The sequence below is a fragment of the Rhipicephalus microplus genome, unplaced genomic scaffold (assembly GCF_043290135.1).
Source record: "Rhipicephalus microplus isolate Deutch F79 unplaced genomic scaffold, USDA_Rmic scaffold_145, whole genome shotgun sequence".
NCBI lineage: Eukaryota > Metazoa > Arthropoda > Arachnida > Ixodida > Ixodidae > Rhipicephalus > Rhipicephalus microplus.
The window spans coordinates 109,468-133,063 of NW_027464716.1; the positions used below are offsets into that span (position 1 = coordinate 109,468).

A 23,596-nucleotide genomic window follows, 5' to 3' on the forward strand; every position below is an offset into this window, starting at 1 on the left:
AACTGATATTCGAAAAACAGGAAAGTACTTACAGCTGATGTCACTCAGTATGTGTTGCCAGTTGGGCGATGTTCCTAGGTTTCCGGTAATTTCACGCTGTCAAACATACCTGTGCCACACGGCGCTTCAAAAGGGCTCAAGGTGATTAATTATGTAAGGTTTGAATTGTTATGCTAAGACAAAGGTTCAAGAAATATTGACGCGAAAATTCAAAAGTACCCACCATCAACAGCACTGCATTTTCTAAAGTATATTCCACGTCATTCAATAAAGAAAGCAAAGACAGCACACTGACCTTAACAATAAAGTGTGGCAGTTTGGGCTATTTGGTATGACATGACGATAGTTATAGCGCGAGAACAGAACGACGACAAAAAGACAGAAATAAGACGAGCACTCTCCTTCTTGTCTCTTTGTCGTTGTTCTCTTTTTGCGCTTTAATTATTGTCATGTTAACAATGAATTTCTGAAGACAACTTTCATATTTTATGATAATGACCACGTTTCCAAGAACGAAAATAGGAATTAAGGTGTTAGCACTATTTCAATTAGTCCAAGTTCCTGAAGACATCACAAATCTCTTGAATTTGTAGTGCTGGTAGTTTATTTCATTGTTAAAATATGCGTATACGCCCCCTGGTGTCGCAAAGGTACTGGTTGTCCTGACAGAATTTTCACACAGCAACTGTACATTTCTAAAGATTCAGAAAGTGAGTTTACGAAACTATGGATGGTAAAATAGAATGACAAAGTGTAACAGGTAAAATAGAACTTCTAAAATATGCCAAAAGTACGCCGGCTCGAAGATACTGAGTATGTGCAGCAAACATCCCGCTTGATTCTCGTAAATATTTCACATTGCAAACGTTCCCCATATTCCTAGACTTGAGAGCATATGCAGCTTAACTATCTCTTGTTCTTATATGTGTGTTTTTTATTTCGACCCGTTTTACAAAAGGTGTGTTTTTCAAGCGACAGCAATCACCATCAAGGTGATTTATTGACGCACTGCCCATAATTATTGCTAAACCGTATAGTCGGGAAAGATATATGAGTAAGATCGGTTTTGTAAACACGTGAGTAAACATGTTAGCCAGTAATTTAACACTTCGAACATGTTCATTGAAATTGAACACTATGGAATAGCTGTTGCTGTCAATTACCAGGCCGAATGGTCCCGCCACATTTCTTATGCTAAAATGAGAGTAGGCAAATTCTTTCTGAAATATTCTGTTATGAGCTTTCGGCATTCAACATTTTGGAAGTAGATGAACACCTGTGACCAGCCTACACTTTTCACATCTTTTCCTCTGGTGTTTCAAGCTCTCTGCTACTTCTGCATTTTTGCTCAGACAGATGCCCTTGCGCTGTTATCAGTCGCTTACGGCGACGTGTAGGCAACGTCGAACAAGAGGTGCGGAACGCAATGGTAGTGCGTTTCGAACCGGAAGAGCACGTCAGCCTACGCCATAAGCCACGCACTCGAGCGTCGCAACTGGTACCCGCCGCTCCACCATTGAATGCCAGGTACACGTACGGGTTGACGGCACTATTCGAGGCAGAGATGACGCCGAACACGGCCACCATGTTGGGTCCAAGCGAAACGTCTCGCGCGAAGGCCAGTATCACCTCTTGAATCATGTACGGCAAGTTAGTCACCAGGAAAGCCACGAATATCACCACTGCCATCTTGAGTGTCCGCAGACGCGCTCTAGGCAGCGTGCTTCTGTTTGATGTCTCGTTGAAAGCCATCGTTGTGTGTGATGACCTCGACGTTGGAGTCGTAGTAAGGGTCATGCGATTGCTTCCTGGCGTTCTAGTATTGGAGGCGGCCATCTTCCGCATCCTAAATAAGATGCTACTGTAAAGTGCCACTAGCGCACAGAGTGGGAGGATAAACACAAGTGTGAACACGAAAGCCATGTAGATCTGTCGGACGGTAGTGGTGGTGTCACGATAGATGTAGAAGACTGAGGCACAGTAGCACTTATCCCGCACCACTACCACCCGGAACACGAATAGGTTGGGAAGGGAAGGGAGCAGCGAGAGCAGCCAGCAGACCACAGCCACTGAGCGAGGTCTGGGAGCCAGCACAAGTGGCTTACAGATGGCGTAATGGCGGTCCACCGCGATGCCCACGAGCATGTACGTAGATGATACCAGCGCGAACGTTTGCATCACCTTGAATGCGCGGCAGAGCTCGTCTCCGGCGATCCAGACTCTTCCCATGATCTCCCACAACAGCTGCGAGTTCATGGTGACCACAGTGACCAAAAGATCGGCTAGGGCAAGGTTTAAGAACAGTATCTGAGCCTTGAAGACCTTGTGGCGCCGTGACGTCAGGAGACGGTAACACACGACAGTGTTTCCGACGAGAGACAAAACTAACATGATGGCGATGAGGGTGATTCGCAGATTGCTGGTGTACACTGGGCCGAACACTTCGTCCGCCATGAGCGTCGTTGTCGTCGCCGCCGCCACCAGCGTCGTGTCGTTATCGCTGTCGGGAAATACTGTGAACGCGGGAGGCATGAGGGCGATAGTGCCGTTCCAAAGGTGGAGACTTGTCCCATTCTCTTTAAGGCTAGCCGCAGCGTCAATGAAGGCCGTGAAGCCGGAGTCATTAGACCTGTACGCAGGCGCGAGTTTGGATGAAATCCCCGTCGTATTGAAATTTCTAGTCACTCTGCTTAGGAGGACAAGAGAGGGGATGCTGTGGATTGCTGACTGGCCTAGCCTTGCAATGCACGGCATGCCTAAACTTTTCAGGTGATAAGCGACGAGTGTATCTTTGTGGGTCACTGCTTGTGACCAGTCCTTCTCTCTGGTGCAACATGAATGATGAAGTTGTGGACGTTCTTGTCGGCATCATCGCTCGGGATTTATAGCATATTCTTAGATAACCAATCTGTTTTCTTGCATTCAGAAGTCATGGCCACCACAGTAGGGGGGAAGGGCGTCTCACTTGCAATGTCCAGAAGAATCTGAAAAAAACAAAGCAAACAAACAATTATATATGAATAATCCCTCTGAGCTAGACCGATAATTAACTACACTTATAACATATTCTTTCAGTAAAATGGCTGTAGCATGAATCTTCTCGAACTTAAGTCTGTGGTTAGAGCGGAAAAAATATAAAGGCTTTATTATGACCATCTCTACGCCTGGGATAAGTTGGTCGTCAAATACGAATGGCAAGAAAAAATCAAGCAAATCGAATTTTCAAATTTCACCATATGACACAAGTTACAAGGAACTCGCGCATATTATGTATTTCGTCGAAAGCAATTTAGCCAGCAAAAGGCATTTCAGAGCTTCTATAGAAAACTTTTATGGAGTATGTCATAATTTGACACAGTGTAAGGACGAGATATACGTCTGCTTGTTGGTCTTGGGGGCTTTAGCAGTTCAAGTCTTTTGTTTTACTCCCATTACATCCATGCCAAGCACAAGGTAGCGATCAGTTGTCTGAGACCTGGCTACTGTTTTTCTCCTCCTCTTCCGCCTTCTCCTTCTAAGTTTGGCACGCAAGTTTTACTATTTTGTAGAGCAGTTGATCCCCAGAACCACAGTGTAACAGGCGTGGAAAACGAAAATGATTGTCGCATTTTTCTGAAAATAGTTTACTTCAGCATCGACCACTTAGCGTCAAATATATGAAAGCCTATGAAGTAAATCTTTATTAGATCTACATGGTCCGATAGTGCCCTCAGTTGAACGAGAAATTTAAAGCGTATGTACCATATTACTCGGGGAAGTATATTTTTCTAGCAATATTATTTTTCATGGGCCTGCCAAGCTAAACAGCAGCTTTCCGAAATAAAAGGCACACTGTTTCAAGCAGCACGATGGTTTTAGCTGTAATAATTCATGCACGGCGACACACTCAGCGTATAGATCAGTACAGTCTCCACGTCATGATCTTCTATATAGGCCGACATGAGAATGGTGTATTCTCCACAACGACTTCTATTCATCGACACCGCCACCTCAACGTCACTGGAGTATTACGTTACGGACGGTGGCTGCAAAACCAATCGACTAAGCTGCCAAGCTTGGAAGATCGTCTTTATTGATACGCTGCTTCAGACGAGCGCAGCGTATAAATGCTCGCTCGTTGCTACTGCTACTTAAATTAGCAGTTATGTTTTTATGTTAGCATTCGTCTTTCTATAGACATGGCATCCCACAAACGGCGCAAATGATTTTTCAATTACATCCCATGTTTTTAGCTTTGCGAATGCAACACTTAAGTGATACTCCTACAAAGTCAAAGCTTGATGGTGAGAGCTCAATCACTTCTCTAAGCAAACTTTTCATCGACATCGGAACAATATTCATTCACTGAAAAGTTTCATAATAGCGCTGTTGTAAGAAACACGTGTGCGTTAACAAGGTAACAGACAAATTTCTATTTTCAACCCCCCGCTTTTCAGGATATTCACAGTCACATTCGCTCAACCTTTCGCTCAAACCTGTTCTCGTGAACGTACAGCACTGCACAGTCAAGGCATTCTTTTCTGCCCAGGTGGCCATGAGAGCATGCCTGAATGAGCAAGACAAGTCTCTACTGCGAATTCTGGGACCCCATGTTCGTGTGAAAGGTCATGTCACCTTATAGGGCTACCTCTGAAAACTGCCTCTTACAACACAGAGCGAGCGTGTTATTCTCCCTCGACATCTCCCGTCTTTGCAGCACAATTCGTGACGCCAGCTCTTTGTTCACGTGATGTCAGGATAAATTAACCTCTCTATTGGTCAATAGGTGATAGATATATGTTGGGAATTGCCTTGTTCCCATATTTTCTGTGCAGTAGCACGCCCGTCCTGCCTTGGCTGGCAGGACATCGTGCGCTATAAACTGATTTCACTTCGTTTTCTGCGTTTACGACTGCGCAAGCGAAGATGACATCGTCTAGTTCGAAGGCGCAAAATCCTCACTGGCTCAGTGCAGACATTCCACATGTTTTACGAACAAATAAGTGGAGCGTAAGCTGGAGCGCTTGTAGGAAGGGTAGCGAGAAAGAAGCTACTTTCTCGCCTTTGAACTCTGTGTGGTTTAGTAGCCCTGTAAAACCAACGTAACAGTTCATTTTGGATAGCTAATAGTTTTTTAGGGGTGAAGCTTTCTAAGGTCGAAGGTTGTACGTTTTCCACGTTAGCTTGTGCCGCAGCCGCCGCTGACGGTGATGCTGATGACGATGAATAACAAGCGCGTTCCAGACCGCACGTCCTCTTTCTGCCATCCCGGCATATCATATCCAAGGCACCAACTGTAAGCCACGACGATGGCGATGAAGATTATGACGATTATGGTCACGGACAACGACTGACTTGTGCGGCAGATGACGTCTCGATATGCTCTAGGATACATTTCGCATGACTGTAAACAACCAAGCTCCACAAGGAAAATGTTCCCAAGCCTTTCCTTTGCCGACTTCAAGCTAAATTCGATACCACAAAGCAGTAATAGTAAAAACAGAACAAAAACAGCAGTTATGAATAATAAAGACGCATTGTATATAACGGTACATCGCTTGGCACTCAGTTACATGCCTGATTGGCTAAAATCACGGTTGATGTGGTAACACCGAACAATCCCATTTCTTCACCCACTCAACATCATTGATTTCGTGAATAGGCCGTGCTTTCTTTGTTAAAATTCCTTGCCTTCTATAACTATCAATGCCCTGGGTATATGCCTAACGACAATTAAGCATCGTTCGGACTAGTTTTATTTGCGGTGTCTGTCATTGTGTATATTACGACCCTGCTTCTATTAGCCACAGTTTCTGCCAACAAATCGTGACTTTCCTTGACGCTTTACTGTCGCCATATATCAACAACTGGGCGTCCTTGAAAAAAATCTATTTTGCTTCCGTAAGAGCTATTATCGATTCGTCGAATTGTATTGTAATTTGTATGTGTATTTGGTAATAACATCTCAAGAGCTTTGATGAGTCTGAAACGTCCTTTCATTCACGTCTCTTTCCGTTAACTGTTGCTATTCCCAGAGGTAAAAGATGGTAACTCTAAGTGCAATACACGCTATTATTAATCTGAAGCAAGAAAAAAGTTGTTGCTTACGAGCCGAGCAAAGCATTCATAGTAATATCTATGCATGCTTTGCACAAGCATAGTAATATCTGGAGCGGCCTAACTAGAGCGGACCTTCCTGCTGACACTTCGCTACATTCACTCCGCAATGATTGAGTGGCATACTGATTGAACATTGTACATGACTGCGGCGACGTGGCCATCTCCATTAGAGAGCGTTCCGAGTAATGCGCGCAGCACGCCATTCTTCACGGTGGGGCTGATTTATGCCTCACGAGCCGGTAAGGACAGGGCATCCAGTCTTCAGCACTCTGGCATTGATCAAAAAGTCCAGGCCGCAGCTGCAATCGGGTCACGCGAACCAACTCCTCTTGCACTCGTCTGGGAGTGGCTGCGTGTTATTCCAGTCTTGCGAGGTTAATAGACTGGAAACCCCCGGTCTGCTTGAACGACTCAACGACCCCTGTCCCTAAGTGCTTCGCTTCAAAGCCCAAGCCATCGGCGTCAATTCTGCGCCGCCAAGCGAGCCCGTAGCGCGCTGAGTTCTTATCTCAGGGTTCCGCGTACGTATGTGCAATATCGCTCGGTAACTTTTGTTTTTTTACGTCAGGTTTGTGTTTCATTTGTTTACTATCACGTCATTGGTGGCGCGTCGTGTGCGTGAATATTTCTCATATTTTCGTTTTCCGAGTCAAACAGTTAATTGCGATAGCATCTTTAGAGCTCCCGGAAGCTGGTTTTGTTCTTAAAAAAATACTGTGTGAGAGGACTGGACACAAAGAAAGATAACAACAACAAACGGGCGCAGCCTCAAAACTAATATATTTAAAAAATCAACCTTTACTAGGTGCAGCAAGGATGATCTGTCATGATCATCGAAGAGCAGGAAACTAGTTTCCTGTCTGCTCCTGCTTGTCGTTTCTTTCTTTGTGCCCCGCCCTTCTGAAGATGATCACGTACTAACTAGCCCCACTTTCAACGTTGATTTCACTCTGGCTTTCAATCAATTTTAAAACGTCGTAGTCATAGTACCTCAACATTCTTAGCTATACCGCCAGACACTGCATAAGAGAAAAAATGGCAGCATATCCACGGAGTGAATGATGAAGAGTGGGGCGAAGCATTCGTCCGTCCATGCGCCCATCTGTGTGACCGTCCATGCGTCTGTTCGTGTGCCCATCCCTGCGTTCGTTCATTCATCCGCCCCTGCGTCCGTTCATGCGTCCATACATGCATCTGTCTGTGTGTCCATTCGTCCATCTATTCAACACTCCAAGTACCACCATATCGCATCTTTTTATCATATATTCCCCATATAGAGGCACCGCCATTCAGTGGACATTCCAAGGACTAAATGAGAGGTGGCACGCGCACACTTTCTTACGGCTTGCGCTTCGGGTCTACTTTCCACCTTCAACCACCTTGAGTTCATGGTATATACTAGTTCACTGTATTCATGGCACTGCGGCCCAATGCTCGCTAAACCTTTCTAAAACCAAGGAGGTTACGCCCAGCGAGTATAACGTAGCAACCTTTTCCTGTCAGATAGTGCTCAATGTACATGCCAGTGGCTGCTAATGTGAAATGAGAGACAGGAGGATTCAGCTTTTAATTTCTTACGGCTAGCGCTTCGTATCTGCTTCCCCCCTTTAACCACCTCGAATTCATTCATGGTATATACTAGTTCATTGTATTCATGGCCCTGCGGCTCAACGCTCGCTGAACCTTTCTAAAACTAAGCAGGTCACACCCAGCGAGTATAATGTAGCAACCCTTTCTTGTCCGATAGTGCTCAATGTACATGCTAATGGCTGCTAATGCGGATCGCAGCGTGCGCGTTGACTAAAAGCCGAATGCTCCTGTCTCTCATTCCCCATTAGCAGCCATTGGCATGTACATTGAGCACTATTTTTTATTGTTAAACAATGCACAGAAGAAATCTCTCACCGGCACCTCCTTGGAGGTCAAATGTTGTACCTATTTCGGGTATGTGCCACTGGTGATTACGTACTACGAGGGACGCACAAGCCACGCCATAATGAGCTTCGCCCCTAAAACTGTTGTGATTTTTGCCACCACTTGCATAGGTGTCGCGAAAACCGGTGCAGTATTATGCGCAGTAAGTTTTGGAATGTTATGTTTCGTATTGCTCACAATTAAGTTTAAGTATGCTTGCGCACAGTCTACTTTTGGGGCGGAAGAAAAGGATAAGAAACAAAGTATAATGATGAATGTGTACAAGGCGATACACATTTTTAAAACAGTTTACGCTACGCGTGTAAAGCTGAGAATTGCCAAAGCTGGTTGATCTTGGGGGCTTCACGTGGCCTTCCTGGCTGATGCTAGGTCTTTTCGTGTTGACAAAGCAGAGTCAAACCACAGCCTGTTGCATGCCATGCACCATTCAATGCACCGCAAGTGTCCAGCACAAAATGAACGCTTGTCTTCTACCCGGTGACACCCTCTAGTTCATGTCTGCAGTGTCGTCTCTGCTGCCATCGTAACATAAAGCATCGCGTAAACATGTACAGTATATCATAGAAAGAGTTGTGAAAGAGAAGTGATAGTGCGGAGGAATGAGGTGAAGATTAAGAGGAGTAAAATGTGGAGAGAGTCCAGACTTCAGCGTTAGGAATAACACGCAAAGCTGCTTGTAGCGCCCCGATAGAAGCGCGGGCCTTTCGTGGTCCGTACTCTGCTCGCTTGGCTGGCAAACTTGGCGCGGCAGTTGCGCGGACTGTCTCAGTCGGTGTGCACGGTTGTTGAGCAACGGCGCAGGTGGTTGTTTAGGGCACGTAATGTTTTACCTCGATGTTCAAGAGCTTCACTACCTAAAAAAAAGTCTATAGTGGGGTCCACTGATAATTCTCTCATACTGACTGTCACGGAAGTGATGTCACAAAAAAACAGGCCTGTTTTCTAGCTTCCCCGCAAGATGGCGTCATTTTGCCTTTCTTTGAGTTCTCTTCACTGACCGTTTGTGGTAATGACACAATTTTGCCACGTTGTCACTGGGATTCTCTCCCGCGTCTGATTAGCCTGGCTTCATCGCGAGTGCACTTTAAACACGCAACAGCACTGTTTACATGCTGCCCGACGCATCGCTCGTAAAGCGCTGAAGAACATGCTGCAGCATTAGGAGCCGCAGAAAGACAGCGTAAACAATGAGTGAACGTTATGAAACAGACCGCATTATAGTAGCGAAAGACTAGCCAACGGGAAGCACGTTGTATTCCCGTGTGCCAAGTGGACGTTAGGAGCCGTGGCATTGACGTGAAGCTCGGCGTGTCACAATGTAGAGGGCTTCCAGATGCACTTGAGAGCCCAACAACAAGAATTTCGCTCGTGCTTCTGCCGCTGGTTAAAACAACGCCCCTTGCGAAGTGCCGCAAGAAAGCCGCTAACTAGCAAGTATTGAGCTTACGATACGATGCACGGACAGCAGCTTCTAGTTAGCTTGTGTGATTTGAGAGCGCCTGGGGGTTTCGCATTTACCATCCGCTGGGTTCAGTTTTTACACTCCCATTAATTGTTGGTCGTCGAAGTTATTCGTCGAGATGAGAGAGAATTTCGTCTATGTCCGTACAGGTTTGTGCATCTATGTTAAAGGCAGTCATGCCGGCACAAGAGCAATACTCATTACACAAAATTGGTGCTTCTTAACGTCCAGCATGGCTGCAACACCTTTTATGAAAGCCGGCGTCTTTGTGGTGTTATGTCTTCAAAAAGAGTTTAACATTGAAGTTTCTTTACAAGCGGAACAGTTTAAGCCTAACGAAACTCTGTCCCGCGTCGACAAGAAGCTCTCACCATCAGCGGTCAGCGCGCCTTGTCTCGACCTCTTCTTCATCTTCTGCTTCGCTGCCCGAAAACGTGGGCTTGGCGCGCACTCTCCCGCGGCACTGATTCGTACGGCGAGGGGGGGGGGAGGAGGGAGGACAAGAATAACAATAGAGAAGGCAGGGAGGTTAACCAAACACATGCTCGGTTTGCTACCTACGCTGAGGGAATGGGGAAGGGGGCATGAAGATGAGAGAAAGACAGAAAAAAGGATTGTCAGTCGATGGGCTGACGCGTATGCAGCAATGGCACTAGTCCTTTCTCAGTTAACTGCATCAATCCGGCGAGAGATACAAGTAGCTCGTATAGGCTCGGGAACGGGCCCAGAAAGAGAGAGAGAAACAGAAAAAAGACAAAAAGGAGAAGAAAGATATAAAGAGAAAAAAGGGAAGGAGACAAAAATGATAAGGCTGAGAGAGAGAGACAGAGATGAATAAGTCATAAAATAATTGATAGAAAAAAGGCAGAGAGCGAGATAAAGAAAAACAGACAGAATGAAAGAAAAATAAATACACAATGTAGTATAGCAAGTGGCCGGGAAAGTGAAACGAAGGTGTGCTGGAGTGACGTAAGGTTCAGAAGGAAGAAGGTGGCAAGAGGGTAAAAACATGCCATTGTCTTGCATAACAAAGTTTATCAAGAGGATCCGTGGGGAGACCAAGGTTGGATTTGCCTTCGGCAAGTTGTGGCGCTTGCTTGCCAACTACGTAGTTTATGCAGATTGCGGAGGCGGGAAACCGGCCCTAATTTTTCCTTTTATTAAGTTTTATCCAACCCTCGATAGCATTACTGCGCCAGCCAATAACGAAGCCTAGTGCTGAATGGACATCGAAACAACCAGGATGTAACATCCGCCGTCACAGGTATTGCTGTAATATGAAACTTCATTTGAACCGACCCCACTTGTGATGGCGGTTATGCGTGCTGATTAGTTGGCATGCAGAGTCCCGTCCAGCTAACCACAGTATACTTCTTCGCTCGACTTTGGCGTTGTGCATTCTGTGTGGGTTTTCGTGTGGTACAAATGCGCTGAGAATAACGACATTGGTTCGATTATTAGGAAGAACATTGCGTGGTATTGTTTGATTGTTCCTAAATATAAGACCATCTTTTATTTTTAAAATGATTGCTTTAATTGACGTTATATTAGGGCTAATGGACTGTTCAAATAAATGCCGCTTCCTATGATTGTTCCTGAAGCTGGTCTGACATGTAACAAAACTCGTAGGGACATGTGCCCTGAACGTTTCTCATAATCCGGGAGTGAATGAATCACACTGTATCAATGGATGTACTTATAAATTTGAAACAATAACATTTGTTTCTTGTTTTTGTTTTTTAGGGGGCTTAGTATAAGTGATACGCGTAATTGTCTCGTATTTCATCTTTCTTTATTCTTCCATGCAATGACAATTTTGCGTGGGGAGTCAGTTGGATACGATGTTGTGAACACAGTCGAGCATCTGGCAAGCTATATGCTTTCCACTGCTGTTCCCAATGCAATCACGTCGTCGTGCTGCCTAGACAAGCGCAATACTTCCACGAAGGTTGAACCAATGCAGCGGAGCTCGACTGTGCGATGCGCCAATTCTATTGAATTAACCGCGCGGGCCATGCACTCGCGCGTTTTTCGGGCTGCATTCTAAACTATGCGTGCCCACTAGCCAATGGTACGGCTTACTCATGCTTTCGTGTTTATATAGCAGCTCTAGAGCACCTTTTCACGAGTTTTTCGTCGTCCTGGTTGTTGACACTGGACGAACGAATGAAATGAGGGAGTAAGATAACTCTTTGTTCGGCGAGTTGGTGTTCGTTCTTAATTTAATTGAAAGCGCGAAAAAAGAAAGCAGAGCACAAGAGAGGACATGGGACAGTGACGCTCTGTTTCGTGTCCTTCTTGTGTTTTTGGTTTCTTTTTTTTGCACCTTCAATTCAATTAACATGTAAGGGATAATGAAAGGGAGCAAATGCAGAGCGCAGCACAGCTTGAGTAATAGCAGCAGTGGTTGCGATAAAGCTTTGGACAAGCTGCACATGTTTTTCGACGTTGTAGCTCCTCATACGTTAACGTTTACGTACATACGTAAACATATGCCTTTACGTTTTTGCGAAGCATAAATGGTGATGCTAGCTGCATTGAAACTATACTTAACTTAGGATTGAATTAGCGATCACTAGACTTTTATTCGTGTACAGTATCCTCGTATGCGCAAAAGGTTGGAGATATACAAGGTTGCTCCCACGATGGTGTCGACATCCCATGACACTTCGTGCAACCACAGTCATGAACACGTTAGTTTACGTTTAATGTCTTTCTGGTGAAAATGATTAAAAATAACTCATTCGTGATAACGCAGAAGCCAGGTTTCTACACCGGACGTACAGTGCACGATGTTTCTTTAATAACAATACTGTGACTGCTTGGTTCATTTTGATCCCACTAGATGGCGCCAGCTATCCAGTCATTTGGGGGTTCAAAAGCTTGCAGTTTCGATGTTCTAGACTATTCTACCTTTGGTAGTCTGGCTGAAACAATGTGATCACTATTGGCACTGGCACTTCGGCTTATGTTGAATCGACGGCTGGCGCCTCCGCAATGCGAATATTGCGGGTTTATATGAGCGAAGGTGGATTGGCGATTTAGGCAGCGAAACCTATGGGTTGTTAAAGTTACGCAAAGCTTCATTTTCCGTAAAGACCTGTGCATGCGCAGATTCCTTCTGGTATCCGTTAACGTAAAGAAGTATGCGTACAAGCTAGAAGCCCCCATTTAAGGAGCACGAGCGTGGTCTAACAGGCCGAAGGTGCATGCGTGCTGTCACTTTTCATTTGACAGTGGAGCTCTCTGAGGCCAAGGTGAGTACCTGAAGATCCGTTGTCTGGAATTGGCCGAGTAGGAGGTGAATTTTTTCAGTACTTTCTTTAGTGTGCTACTAATATAGGCTAGAACTAAGTAACATAGTGAATTTAGGTACGAATTATTATTGATGAGATATTTTAGAGATAAAGACTGTTTATTTCTCGAAATTCACGCACGTATTCCCGCGGACATTTTCGAAAAGCTTTCTTCTCGTTTGCCCAAATTCTTCACCGCGTTTATGTTCTCATTTATATTGTTATCCTCGGGTCTTTTTTGCTCTCTTTAGTTTCTTTGAGGTGAGCGTGGACACGCAGGCGTCTTTTCTTTCTTAACGACTCGAGCACACAACCTTTATTCTATCGTGTGCAGTTATTTCACTCTCTCAAGGAGAAAGCAACTAGCCAGTGTGTATTTGCATTGGGAAAATTTGCCTCGCTCCCGACAGGTGGCTTAATTACGCCTTTTCTGTCACGCTAGAAAAGAATATGTGGCCTTTTCACTTGTGGCTAGTTTACACAAGTGTTTGGCCCTGAAACCCAGGGTGCCCTTCTTTTTCATTTATTTTCCATATTTCTCCCGGGTGCCACGGGTTAAATATAGTCGCAATTCTGAAGCGCGAACACTTCACGAAAACAAGAGAAAAAAAACGTGTCCGTGCTCGAAGACGTACGGGACTTCATCTTCCACAGAAAGAAACACTGGGGCACAAAATAGGCTGCCAAAACACAGTGAACGAGAAAACCTGACTTCATCTGCCACTGAAAGAAAGACTGGGGCACAAAATAGGATGCCAAAATATAGCTAGCGAAAAAACCTGCCATGCACTTTTCAAACTAAATATAGAACCTTTACCCTCTCGAAGCATCTGCATTATTAAGCACTTCATCGGGTCGCTAAGACGTGCAGACACGTTACCGCGGGTCTCCTGAGCAAGGCTTTAAAGTATTTACCATGCACAAAGGAATCAAGAACCCATCTAAGTTGCCACCGGCTTTAAATGAACCCAACGCGCCGATATTTCGGAAAGTTCTTGAAATTAGCGTCGGCGTTAATGAAATTACCCCGTGTCGCCTTTACGAGACTGGAGTTCATACCACGGTTGAAAAATAAAATAGAAGGTGGGCTAAGGCGTGACACATGTCACGGCTTCTTCATTGATTGTAGCATTCTCTTAGTACGTACTTTTGCATCTATTTGCCGCTAAAGGTAACGAAAAATTCGTCACTTCAATAGAGCCGCGAAGGAGTAGCAACCTTCTAAAAATGAACAAGAAAGCAAAAAAATTCGCAGTTGCAAGCGATGCACAGAGATCGAAGGTTATCGACTTTGAGAAGCGTGCTTGCATGTAACTTTCATGAGCGAAGTACTCGAATGTGAATGCAAATGCGCGAAGGTGAAATGCACTTTGTCCGTCTGTACGTATACGTTCCGCCTGAGGACGTATTGCGCGAAGTTTCTCAATCCTGATGTCAAAATCGGTGCGCGTGTAACTAGTGAAAATGAAATACGTAATATTTTTCAGGGCATCTTTTATCGAGGCCTCAAGATTATAGAGTGAGCCGTCACCACGAAAGTCATCCATTAACACTTTGAATTTCAGCCAAAATTGAGGGAACTGGAGGACTTGGAGCAGGTGAAATTTTCTATCTTCAGAAAAGTTGAAATATGGTCGCCGCCCACGTTTTTAAATTCAAAAACCAGTTCGCTTTTCTGGTAAATGAGTGAGAAACCGATGTAAAGTCCAGGCAGCTAGTGCAGGCTGATCCGCGTAAATATGTAGGGCTTCCATCATTAAGAGCGCAAAGTTCATACTCCGAGGCAACGGATAGCAACTTCCTTTCTCTAGAGTGAACTCTGGAGCTTTCCCGTAGGAAATGGTAGGCATTAAAGTCACCAGTCATCCCCCATGGGCGTAGAGTCAATATCAGAATACCGTGTAAGCACTCACTGTGTAGGCGGCTTGATGGAGATACGTCAGCTCCAAGAATCTTGAAAGTAACCTTATTCTTCTTCACATTATTGCACACATATTGCTTCTTCGTCAGGCGAGACACCGTGTGGTGAGCATAAGTCAGGTCACAGCACATGATTACAATAACAGTGCTGCAGCCTCCATGGAAGGAGTATTTAAAGCACTCATACCCAGATAGTTTGACTGAAGCGCATATGTTCAGTTCGCAAATCACAATGATGAGGAAACGGTTCACAAATACAAACTGCTGTCTAAAGTCACATATGCGCGACTCAAAACTTTTGGCCTTCCACTAAATAATGGAAGCATTCTTGACTTCCTCTCAAAACGATGGTGCCTCGCTATCCACGGTTTTACCCTTCAGCTGCAAGCACCGGTTTCAGGGGGTCCAGTACTTGTGGTGTGCTCTGCGCAGACGGAGCCTTCATGTTGCTCAGTATAACACGCATGGCACTCATCAGCAATTGCAGCAAGCTTATCACTTATCGATCTTCATTCGTCGCATCAGTGGTTTGAGTGGTCGTAGAGGGCGGTGGGATTCTATGCGACCCCCTAGCAGGTTGACCTCGTAGAAGGGAGGTCCAATGTTCATGAAGTGTGACTGCTGTCCCTGTTTTCGGTTTCGCAGTATCCGTCTTCATTGAGTTCAATGTTCGTAGCGCAGCGGCTTTGAAAAAAAATGACATCTCTCAATCGGTAGAGCACTCTTTTTGCGATGTTATTCCGCCTCGAAACTGTCATCGGCGAAGTGTAGCGGCAGCTTCCCTGTTCGTTGAATTGCCCCGTACCTTATGCTTGAGTACCACGTGCTCGTTTCGCACCCGTGGGCTATCTTTATATGAGGCTTCATGAGCATCGTGGCAGTTTGGAGATCGCAACACAGTTGCGCCACAGGCGTCTTTTGAATGAAATTCAGTGCACTGTGGGCACACAACATTGTTTTCAGACACCTTTTACGTGTCCTATCTTGATGAAACACTTTTAGCATTGCAGTGGCTTCGGCACGTATCGACGTATTGAGTGCAAAATGTGGCCAACTTTGACGTGTGAGGGAAAGCTGTCTCCCTTGAACACATGCCTCAAGCAACGTCAGTTGTCGAGTCTGGAGACGTGCGTGATGTGAGTGCCTTTTGTAGCTGACTTTATTATTATTGGCAGGTCGTCAGCTGAGATCGAAAGATCGACATCATAAATGACGCCCAGAATACCGTTATGACCTGTAGCAACCATTGTCCTAACTTTAATGTTTCCGATAACTGTTATGTTATAAAGGCCATGTAGCACACTACGGTGCATAACGCCTACGGCAAGGACATTCTTCCGTGCAATGACCCTCGCGTCTTTGATCTCATTCGGTGTGGTTTCCTCTAGAAGCACAAAGAGAACTTGCCTTGCGGAGTCGCAAGCTGGACGCAGTGTCTTTGGGCATGAACAACATGGTGTGCGGCCAGCGCTATGGTGGAGTCTTAAAGGTGGAAACACTTGCCGATAATTCGACTCGACCATGAAGTTATCGTCCAATGACTAGAAGCCTTCTGAGTACAAATCAGCTGCCTCACTGTCCGTGTCGCTCGACACGTTTCCACGTTTTATGGTTGGAGCGTGACGTGAGGGTTGCCAACCAGGAACATTCTCAGGTAAGTCCTGAAGCATTACCGCAAGGAGGAAGCGATAGCTGCTAGAATTTGCTGGAAATCAAAATAAAAAATATCGAGACATTAGTAAAAGCGTTATGTGAAAGAATGATTTGTGTATAGAGGCTCATTAAACAATTTGGATTGACTCGCCCTGCTCGTAATCGATAAATTCTCGTTTTGTGAAACACCAAAGTGATCTTGCGATCTCTATTGAATTCCTTCGCACGAATTCGGTCGACATATTCGTAGCTCCTTCTTTATCTGCGGAACAGCTGATGCAAACACTAAAAAAACGCCATGTTGCGCAAACTGACCTCATGTCGAAACACCTCGAAGTTACTCTAATGAGAAGAAATAAAGATAACAGAATTCACTGGTGCGATTAAAAGCCTGCTTTGGCGCTACGGAGTCTCCTAAAGAAACCACGAACCAGGGGGACAACCAGCAAATACTCTCCGACTTTACTGTACTAGGATCACTTCATTTAAGAGCCCACGAGGTGCCCCACAGCATCAGTAACACCTTGACGTGATGATAAATTGGTCCCACCTTGCGTGAAAAAGTACTCCGAACGGCTCTAACCAGTGTCACGTACGCAGAAAATGTGGGAACTGTATCTACATTCGCAGCGTACAAAAGCCACGCCTGAGAGAATGTTTTGTTTTTGCGGATTTCTTCTGGCAACAATGGGAGTGAAGTACGTTTTCTACGGTACGCCATGGTTAAAATGCAGTGCACGTAATCTCGTTCCCTATTGTACCACATGGAAGGAGACACTTGGTGCTGACGTGAGCTCATTATTCACCGCGCGTGCGGTGCGGCCAGCGATGTGTGTGAAACTACTTCTAAGAGGCGTTGGTCTCAAAGCAGCGCTTCTCCGCAACCGACCTACTTTGCGCACTCATTGAAACGAGGTACCATCTGTCTTCGCGTGTTCAAACCAAGATGCGATTGTGAGACGTTTCGTTGGGGAGGTAAATACAGGTATCATTTTGACTGCTTGGATTTCTCTTCGATGTGGACTTGAATCTAAGTACAAAAGCTTCCTTTTTTCTGTCAGTACTTTTTCTTTTAATTTTTTTTATTTTTCAATTTTCCCATCATTCGAACACGACTAACACGTTTCACTTGGTTTATCTCGGTTTGTCGTGTTTCTTAGAAAATTGAGAGCACAGGTGATACTAGTTATGAAGAAGGCCCGCACGATTTTCACAATGTTGGTCTAAATTGCATTCTCTATCTGGTCAACTATATTCAATAAATTATGCCTGGAATACTGCGTACAGTCTGCTTGAGCTTGGTTTGGGTGATCCTGGTGTTTCCATTTCTCGTACTATATGCGTGCATCCCAAAACCTCGCAGTTGCTGCAGTTGTCAGACCGGCTCACTACCGAGGACTAATTTTAATGTCGAGCCCTATGTGATTGCCGGACTCTGTCGGTTTAATATGTTGGAGCAATCAGATATTTGCATAAAGTAACTTACTAATACTATTACATAACACTGCAGTAGCTTCCAGGTTCCTGTGGCATGGTGACCTCATCAGTAACTAACATGTCGATAATGTATGTGATGAAGCGAAAGGAACTAGTTGGTTTATGTGGACTGGTGATGCCCTAAGGGTAGGTAAATGCTACAAAGAACACGGGGCGACGCTAAACAGAGTGAGTGCTCGTTCTGTTAAAGAGGGTCCTGTGTTCTTTATTTGTAGCGTACGTATATTGTAAGCGCGTTGCCAAGTGAATGCTGATAACGCTGCTAAGAATGGTCATGAATATGGCGTGCACGACACAATCGCACTATCGTGAACTGAGACAGCAGCAACAACTTACATGCTGTTGCATGATGTCACACACTCTACGCGAAATACCCCTGGTTTCTCACGTATCTCCTTTCACCACCTCTACTCGTACCACCATCTCCGAATTCCATCACAACTACCGCAAGCCAAGACAGCCATTCTCGGCTAATGGTGGCTTGTACTGTCTTTTACCAACCACCTTTCCTTGCCGTATCGGGATGGCTGAGAGCACTGTCTGTGACGTTTGTAACCATTATGACCACGAGTAAACCATTGAACACATCATCTGTCATTGTCCTCGCTGCCGTTCCTCGTGGACAGCTTCCCTTGGCAGCGTTAGCAAGCCTTCAATATTAGACACTTTTTTTGGCTATCAGTCTTAGAATTCCGATGCGTATGATCTTTGCTACGCACGTGTGTGCGTGCGTGCATTTGTGTGTTTTTTAGTGCGCATGCGCACGTGCTTGCGTGTGTGCGCGTACGCGTGTGTGTTACAATAGCGGATTACTTCCTGTTTCAAATCGTTAGTTGGACGGAAATCCGTCTCGTCAGGAACAGACGTGGAGAGAATTGAAACAAGACACTGACGAGAGTAACTAGAAGAATAAGAATGGGGTGGAGCACATTCGGCAGGCACTCTCAAATTATGACAAGTAGATTGCCACTGTCCCTCAAAAGGAAGGTATATAACAGCTGTATCTTGCCGGTACTTAGCTACGGAGCAGAAACCTGGAGACTCACAAAGAGGGTTCAACTTAAATTGAGGACGACGCAGCGAGCAATGTAAAGAAAAATGGTAGGTGTAACCTTAAGTGGCAAGAAGAGAGCAGAGTGGATTAGGGGACAAACGGGAGTTAAGGATATCATAGCTGCAATAAAGAAGAGGAAATGGACATGGGCCGGGCATGTAGCACGTAGACAGGATAACCGCTGGTCATTAAGGGTCACCAACTGGATTCCCAGAGAAGGGAAGCGGGGTAGGGGGAGACAGAAGGTTAGGTGGGTAGATGAGATTAAGAAGTTTGCGGGTATAAATTGGCAACAGCAAGCACAGGACCAGGTTAACTGGCGGGACATGGGAGAGGCCTTTGTCCTGCAGTGGACGTAGACAGGCTGATGATGATGATGATGATGATGACTGACGAAGGCAAACAAGGCTGCCATACACAAGGCTTCCGTGCGAGGCCGAAACGTCTTGTTCCTATGAAATGCGAATAATTTTTTTTTGCGAACAGCTAACACTTTTGGCATCCACTTATCTATCTATCTATCTATCTATCTATCTATCTATCTATCTATCTCTATCTATCTATCTATCTATCTAAGCAGTGACGTTTGGGTGCTCTTTTTATCACCCCCTAACTTGGCACAGTGAACCAAGACCAGTATGGGAGGGTGAGCTGGTTTGACGAATATGACACGCTGGTCAAGACATTAATAATGTTACAATCCCGTCACGTACGCCATCAAACACTGTCTGCCAAAGAGCTCGTGCCTGAAGGCTCTCTAAAGTATATGCCTTGAGAATATGCCTTGGCCTACCACGGTGCACGTCCACCTCTGGCACTATAGAGGAGTCCCACACCTACCCTATACAGGTTCACACGTCCTGTGAGCCTCTTCGAGTGCACCTTCGTCTGCTAACCCGACATGCACAGCACCCGTTGTCTTCGCTACAAGTGGACCGACCAGGCTGTACCTATTCGCGATGCCTCGACACGCATAGGCACATGATCCCTTCAGGCTTTGCACCGGCCGTAATCCCTGCAGTGCCTCCATGGACATTGACTAAACCGCTGGTGTGCCTTCACATACGTGGAATTTCGTATAAGTCGCGTGTTTCTTATATTACCCTCAAGCAACTCACCTTGGCACATTTAGATGACCGATACAGTGACTCTGTGCACATTTACACCGATAGATCCGTAACTTCATCCGCCTCAGCTGCAGCCTTCGTGATCCCTCAACTCAGTATTTCCCGACAGTACAAATTAGATCATAAGTCATCTTCGACAGCTGCAGAACTTGTTGCTATACAAGAAGCCATAAAATTTGTGAACGACCAAGCACCGCGTAAATGGACGATTCTGTCTGATTCAAAATCAGCGCTTCAAGCTATCCATTCTTGCTCAAGAAGAGGCCAATTTTACGAGTTAGCGTTAGGAATCGTCCAAGCATTTGACCTAACACACAGGAGCGGTCACTTAATTACACTCCAATGGATTCCTGGACACTGCGGCCTGGTTGGCAACGAAACAGCCGATAGCGAAGCAAGAGCGACAATATACAACGATCATATGTACGTCAAAGTACCATACTCGCGAAGTGACATCAACACATTGTTGAGATCACTTATGCGCGAATGCGCTGCCACTTACTGGTCGCTGCCAGATCACCGGAACAAGCTCCTGCGAGAAATGAACCCCGGTATGACTTTTCGTCTTCCAGATAAAATCAGCCGACGACATGCTAATATACTGCACCGAATTCGCCTGGGCGTCGCCTTCACTCGCCACTACACCCACCTCATCGGCCGTGCGGACAACCCGCATTGTGAACGCTGCCAAGTGCGTGAAACGATAGCTCACACATTTTGTGACTGTGCATTATACGTGGCGCAAAGAAAAATGCTAACTGCAACGTTGGCACGCATTGGACGAACACCATTAAGTGAAAGCCACATATTGTCAGCAATGAACGACCAAACAGTGTCAAAAACTGTTTCAAAGGCTGTTCTAGACTTTATAAAAAGCGCTGGACTAGAAACTAGACTGTAGGGTACTAGGCTAAGTGGCTACTGTACATACGCACTACTTCTTCTTGTCCCCATCATCACCCTTCACCCCTCTTTCCTTCCCCTTTCCCTTATCCCCTGTGTAGAGTAGCAGGCTAGAGCGAACTAGCTCAGGCCGACCTCTCTACCTTCTAATAAATTCTCACTCTCTCACTCTGCCAAAGAGCGGCACATATCCGCGGGCGTGTATGTGCCACCGGTATATATGCAAATATATACCACAGCTGATTGATTGACAGTTAAAATCTACCCGGGAACGGCGAGTACAAGCATGGCCCGTTTTAACGCGTGAGCGTTGAGAAAAACCTGACATTGGCAGCGTTGTCCCGACGAAGGCAAAGAATAAAGGTAAGGGTCCCAGCAGGAATCGTAACCAAGCATTCCGCGTGGCAGTCAACCAGTCTACCACAAAGCCACGCCAGGTCTCAGAAATACTTTTCAAATAGAGCCTAATGTTGGTCATCATTATCATCACCATAATCATAATCATCAGACTGAGTACACCCACTGCAGGGCAAAGGCCTCTCCCATGATCTCCCAATCAACTCTGTCTTCTGCTTTCTGCTGCCACGTTATACCTTAAAAGCGTACTTGCTTGATTGAGTTCGTATCTATTTACTGTCCGTCTAGTCCTTCATCCCAAGTGGTCGTATTTTAAGCAGCGCGAAATAAGGTAACACGTTATACCTGCGAACTTTGTAATCTCATCGGCCCACCTAACTTTCATTCTCCACCTTCATGTGTTTGCCTTCTCTGGGAGTCCAGTCAGTTACCCTAATGACCAACGTTTATCTGCTTACGTGCCACGTGCCCGGCTTATGTCTTCTTCTTGATTTCAACTATGATATCATTAACCCCGGTTTGTTCCCTGACCCACTCTGCTCTCTTCTTGTCTCTTAAGGTTGCACCTATTATTTTTCTTTCCATCGCTTGCTGTGTGTGAACCCTCTTTCTAAGCCTCCAGATTTCTGTTTCGTTGATAAGTACCGGCAAGATGCAGCTCCATTCCTCTTGACGGTTAATGGCGGATTACCGTTCATGATTTGAGAATGCTTGCCGAATGTGATCCACCCCATCTTTATTTTTCTAGCTATTTCACTCTCATGGTTCGGCTCCATGGTTACGACCTGTCCTAAGTAGACATATTCCTTTACAACTTACAGCTTCTCTCCACCTATCTCTAACTGCTGTTTTTCGCCGAGACTGTTGCACGTTACTTCAGTTTTTACTTCAATTTTCAGACCTACTTTTCTGCTTTTTGTGTCCATTTCAGTATACATAGGCTGCGATTTGTCCCCTGAGTTACTCATCAAGGCAACGTCATCAGCGAATCACAGGTTACTAGGATACTCTTCATTGACTCTTATTCTCTACTCTTCCCAATCTGGGGTCCTGAAAACCTATTCTAAACACGTGAATAGCGTTGGGGAGATTGTGTCTCCCTGCCTTACATCCTTCTTTATTGGGATTCTGTCGCTTTCTTTATGGAGAACTATGGTGGCTGTGGATGTAAGGTATGTAGATTTCTCACAGTATGTTTATATAGGGTTCTTAGAAGCCCTGATTCGTTAGTGTCTGCATTACTGCTGATGTCTCAACTGAGTCAAACGTCTGCTCGTAATCTATGAGGACTATGTAGAGTTTGGTTATATTCCACGCATTTCTCTATTACCTGATTGATAGCGGGAATATGATCTATTGTGGAGTAGACGTTAGGTTGCATCCTCTAACCAAATGTACGTTAAACGTTACCTGTGGTTGCAGTGCTGGCTGTCCAATTTTACAAAAATTACATATGTACTCAAATTATACAGCTGTCACATCGGCTTAACGTCAATTGCAGCTAGGGGTCATGCTCTGAAGTTGATTTTTGTAGCAGTGTCTACTACCCTCGCGAGCACCAGCGCTTTATGTCAGCTTATCGCTTCTGGTGTTGTTAATACTCATGTTCCTGTTGGCACGTTGCGCAAGTGCAAAAAACTAGTTAAATAAACATTGGCAAGTTTTTAACACATGCCTGTGCCTGTAGCATTCATACATATATTTTGCGTGATTTCATAACGTGTGGCTCAACGAAAAAACTATACAGCATCGTCGCTTTCCGTCCGCATTTCGCATGGTAGATGGTACCTGCGAAATGTTTTTGGTTTTATTATGGTCAGTGTCTTGTTTCAATTGTCTTATTTTTTGTTTAAATCTGTAATGCACCGTGCGTAATGCCGTTTGTTGTTGCAGGCATGTTTTGCACATTCCTTTATTTTACTTTGCACTAAAGAAGATTTGCTTCTTCTTTGCTACAGAATCGAAAATTGGGCTAGTTCGATATGCAAGATATAACTGCAGTTTGAGAGTGCGAAAAAATCGAAGAAACAGAGGACAAGCGCTTTCTCGCAAATAAAAGAGCTATTGGAAAGAGAAGAATATATAAGTGAGCAATCAATACAACGCATGCGTTGACATTAATCCCCTGCTTATACTTCTCCTTGCAATATTGTTTTTTTTTTATTGCGAGAGAGTGCTTGTCCTCGGTTCCTTTGTTCCTTCGCGCGCTGAACCCTTTGAGACGTAAAGTGCACAATTGTGTACAACACTCGTTTTTGCAATTTTCATCAAGTATAGGCAATGAAAGAGCAAA

At 45.1% G+C, this 23,596-nt stretch overlaps 1 protein-coding gene across 1 annotated transcript in view; it reads right to left on the reverse strand.

Annotated features, from left to right (window-relative positions):
• Nucleotides 1-477: 477 nt before the first annotated feature.
• LOC142791138 (oxytocin receptor-like) overlaps nt 478-23,596 on the reverse strand; it is a 63,884-nt gene continuing 40,765 nt past the window's right edge. The window contains exon 2 of the mRNA XM_075885434.1: nt 478-2,984. Within this exon, the coding sequence (XP_075741549.1) occupies nt 1,297-2,754 (1,458 nt within the window). The 5' untranslated portion in view covers nt 2,755-2,984 and the 3' untranslated portion in view covers nt 478-1,296. The remainder of the gene's footprint in view (nt 2,985-23,596) is intronic.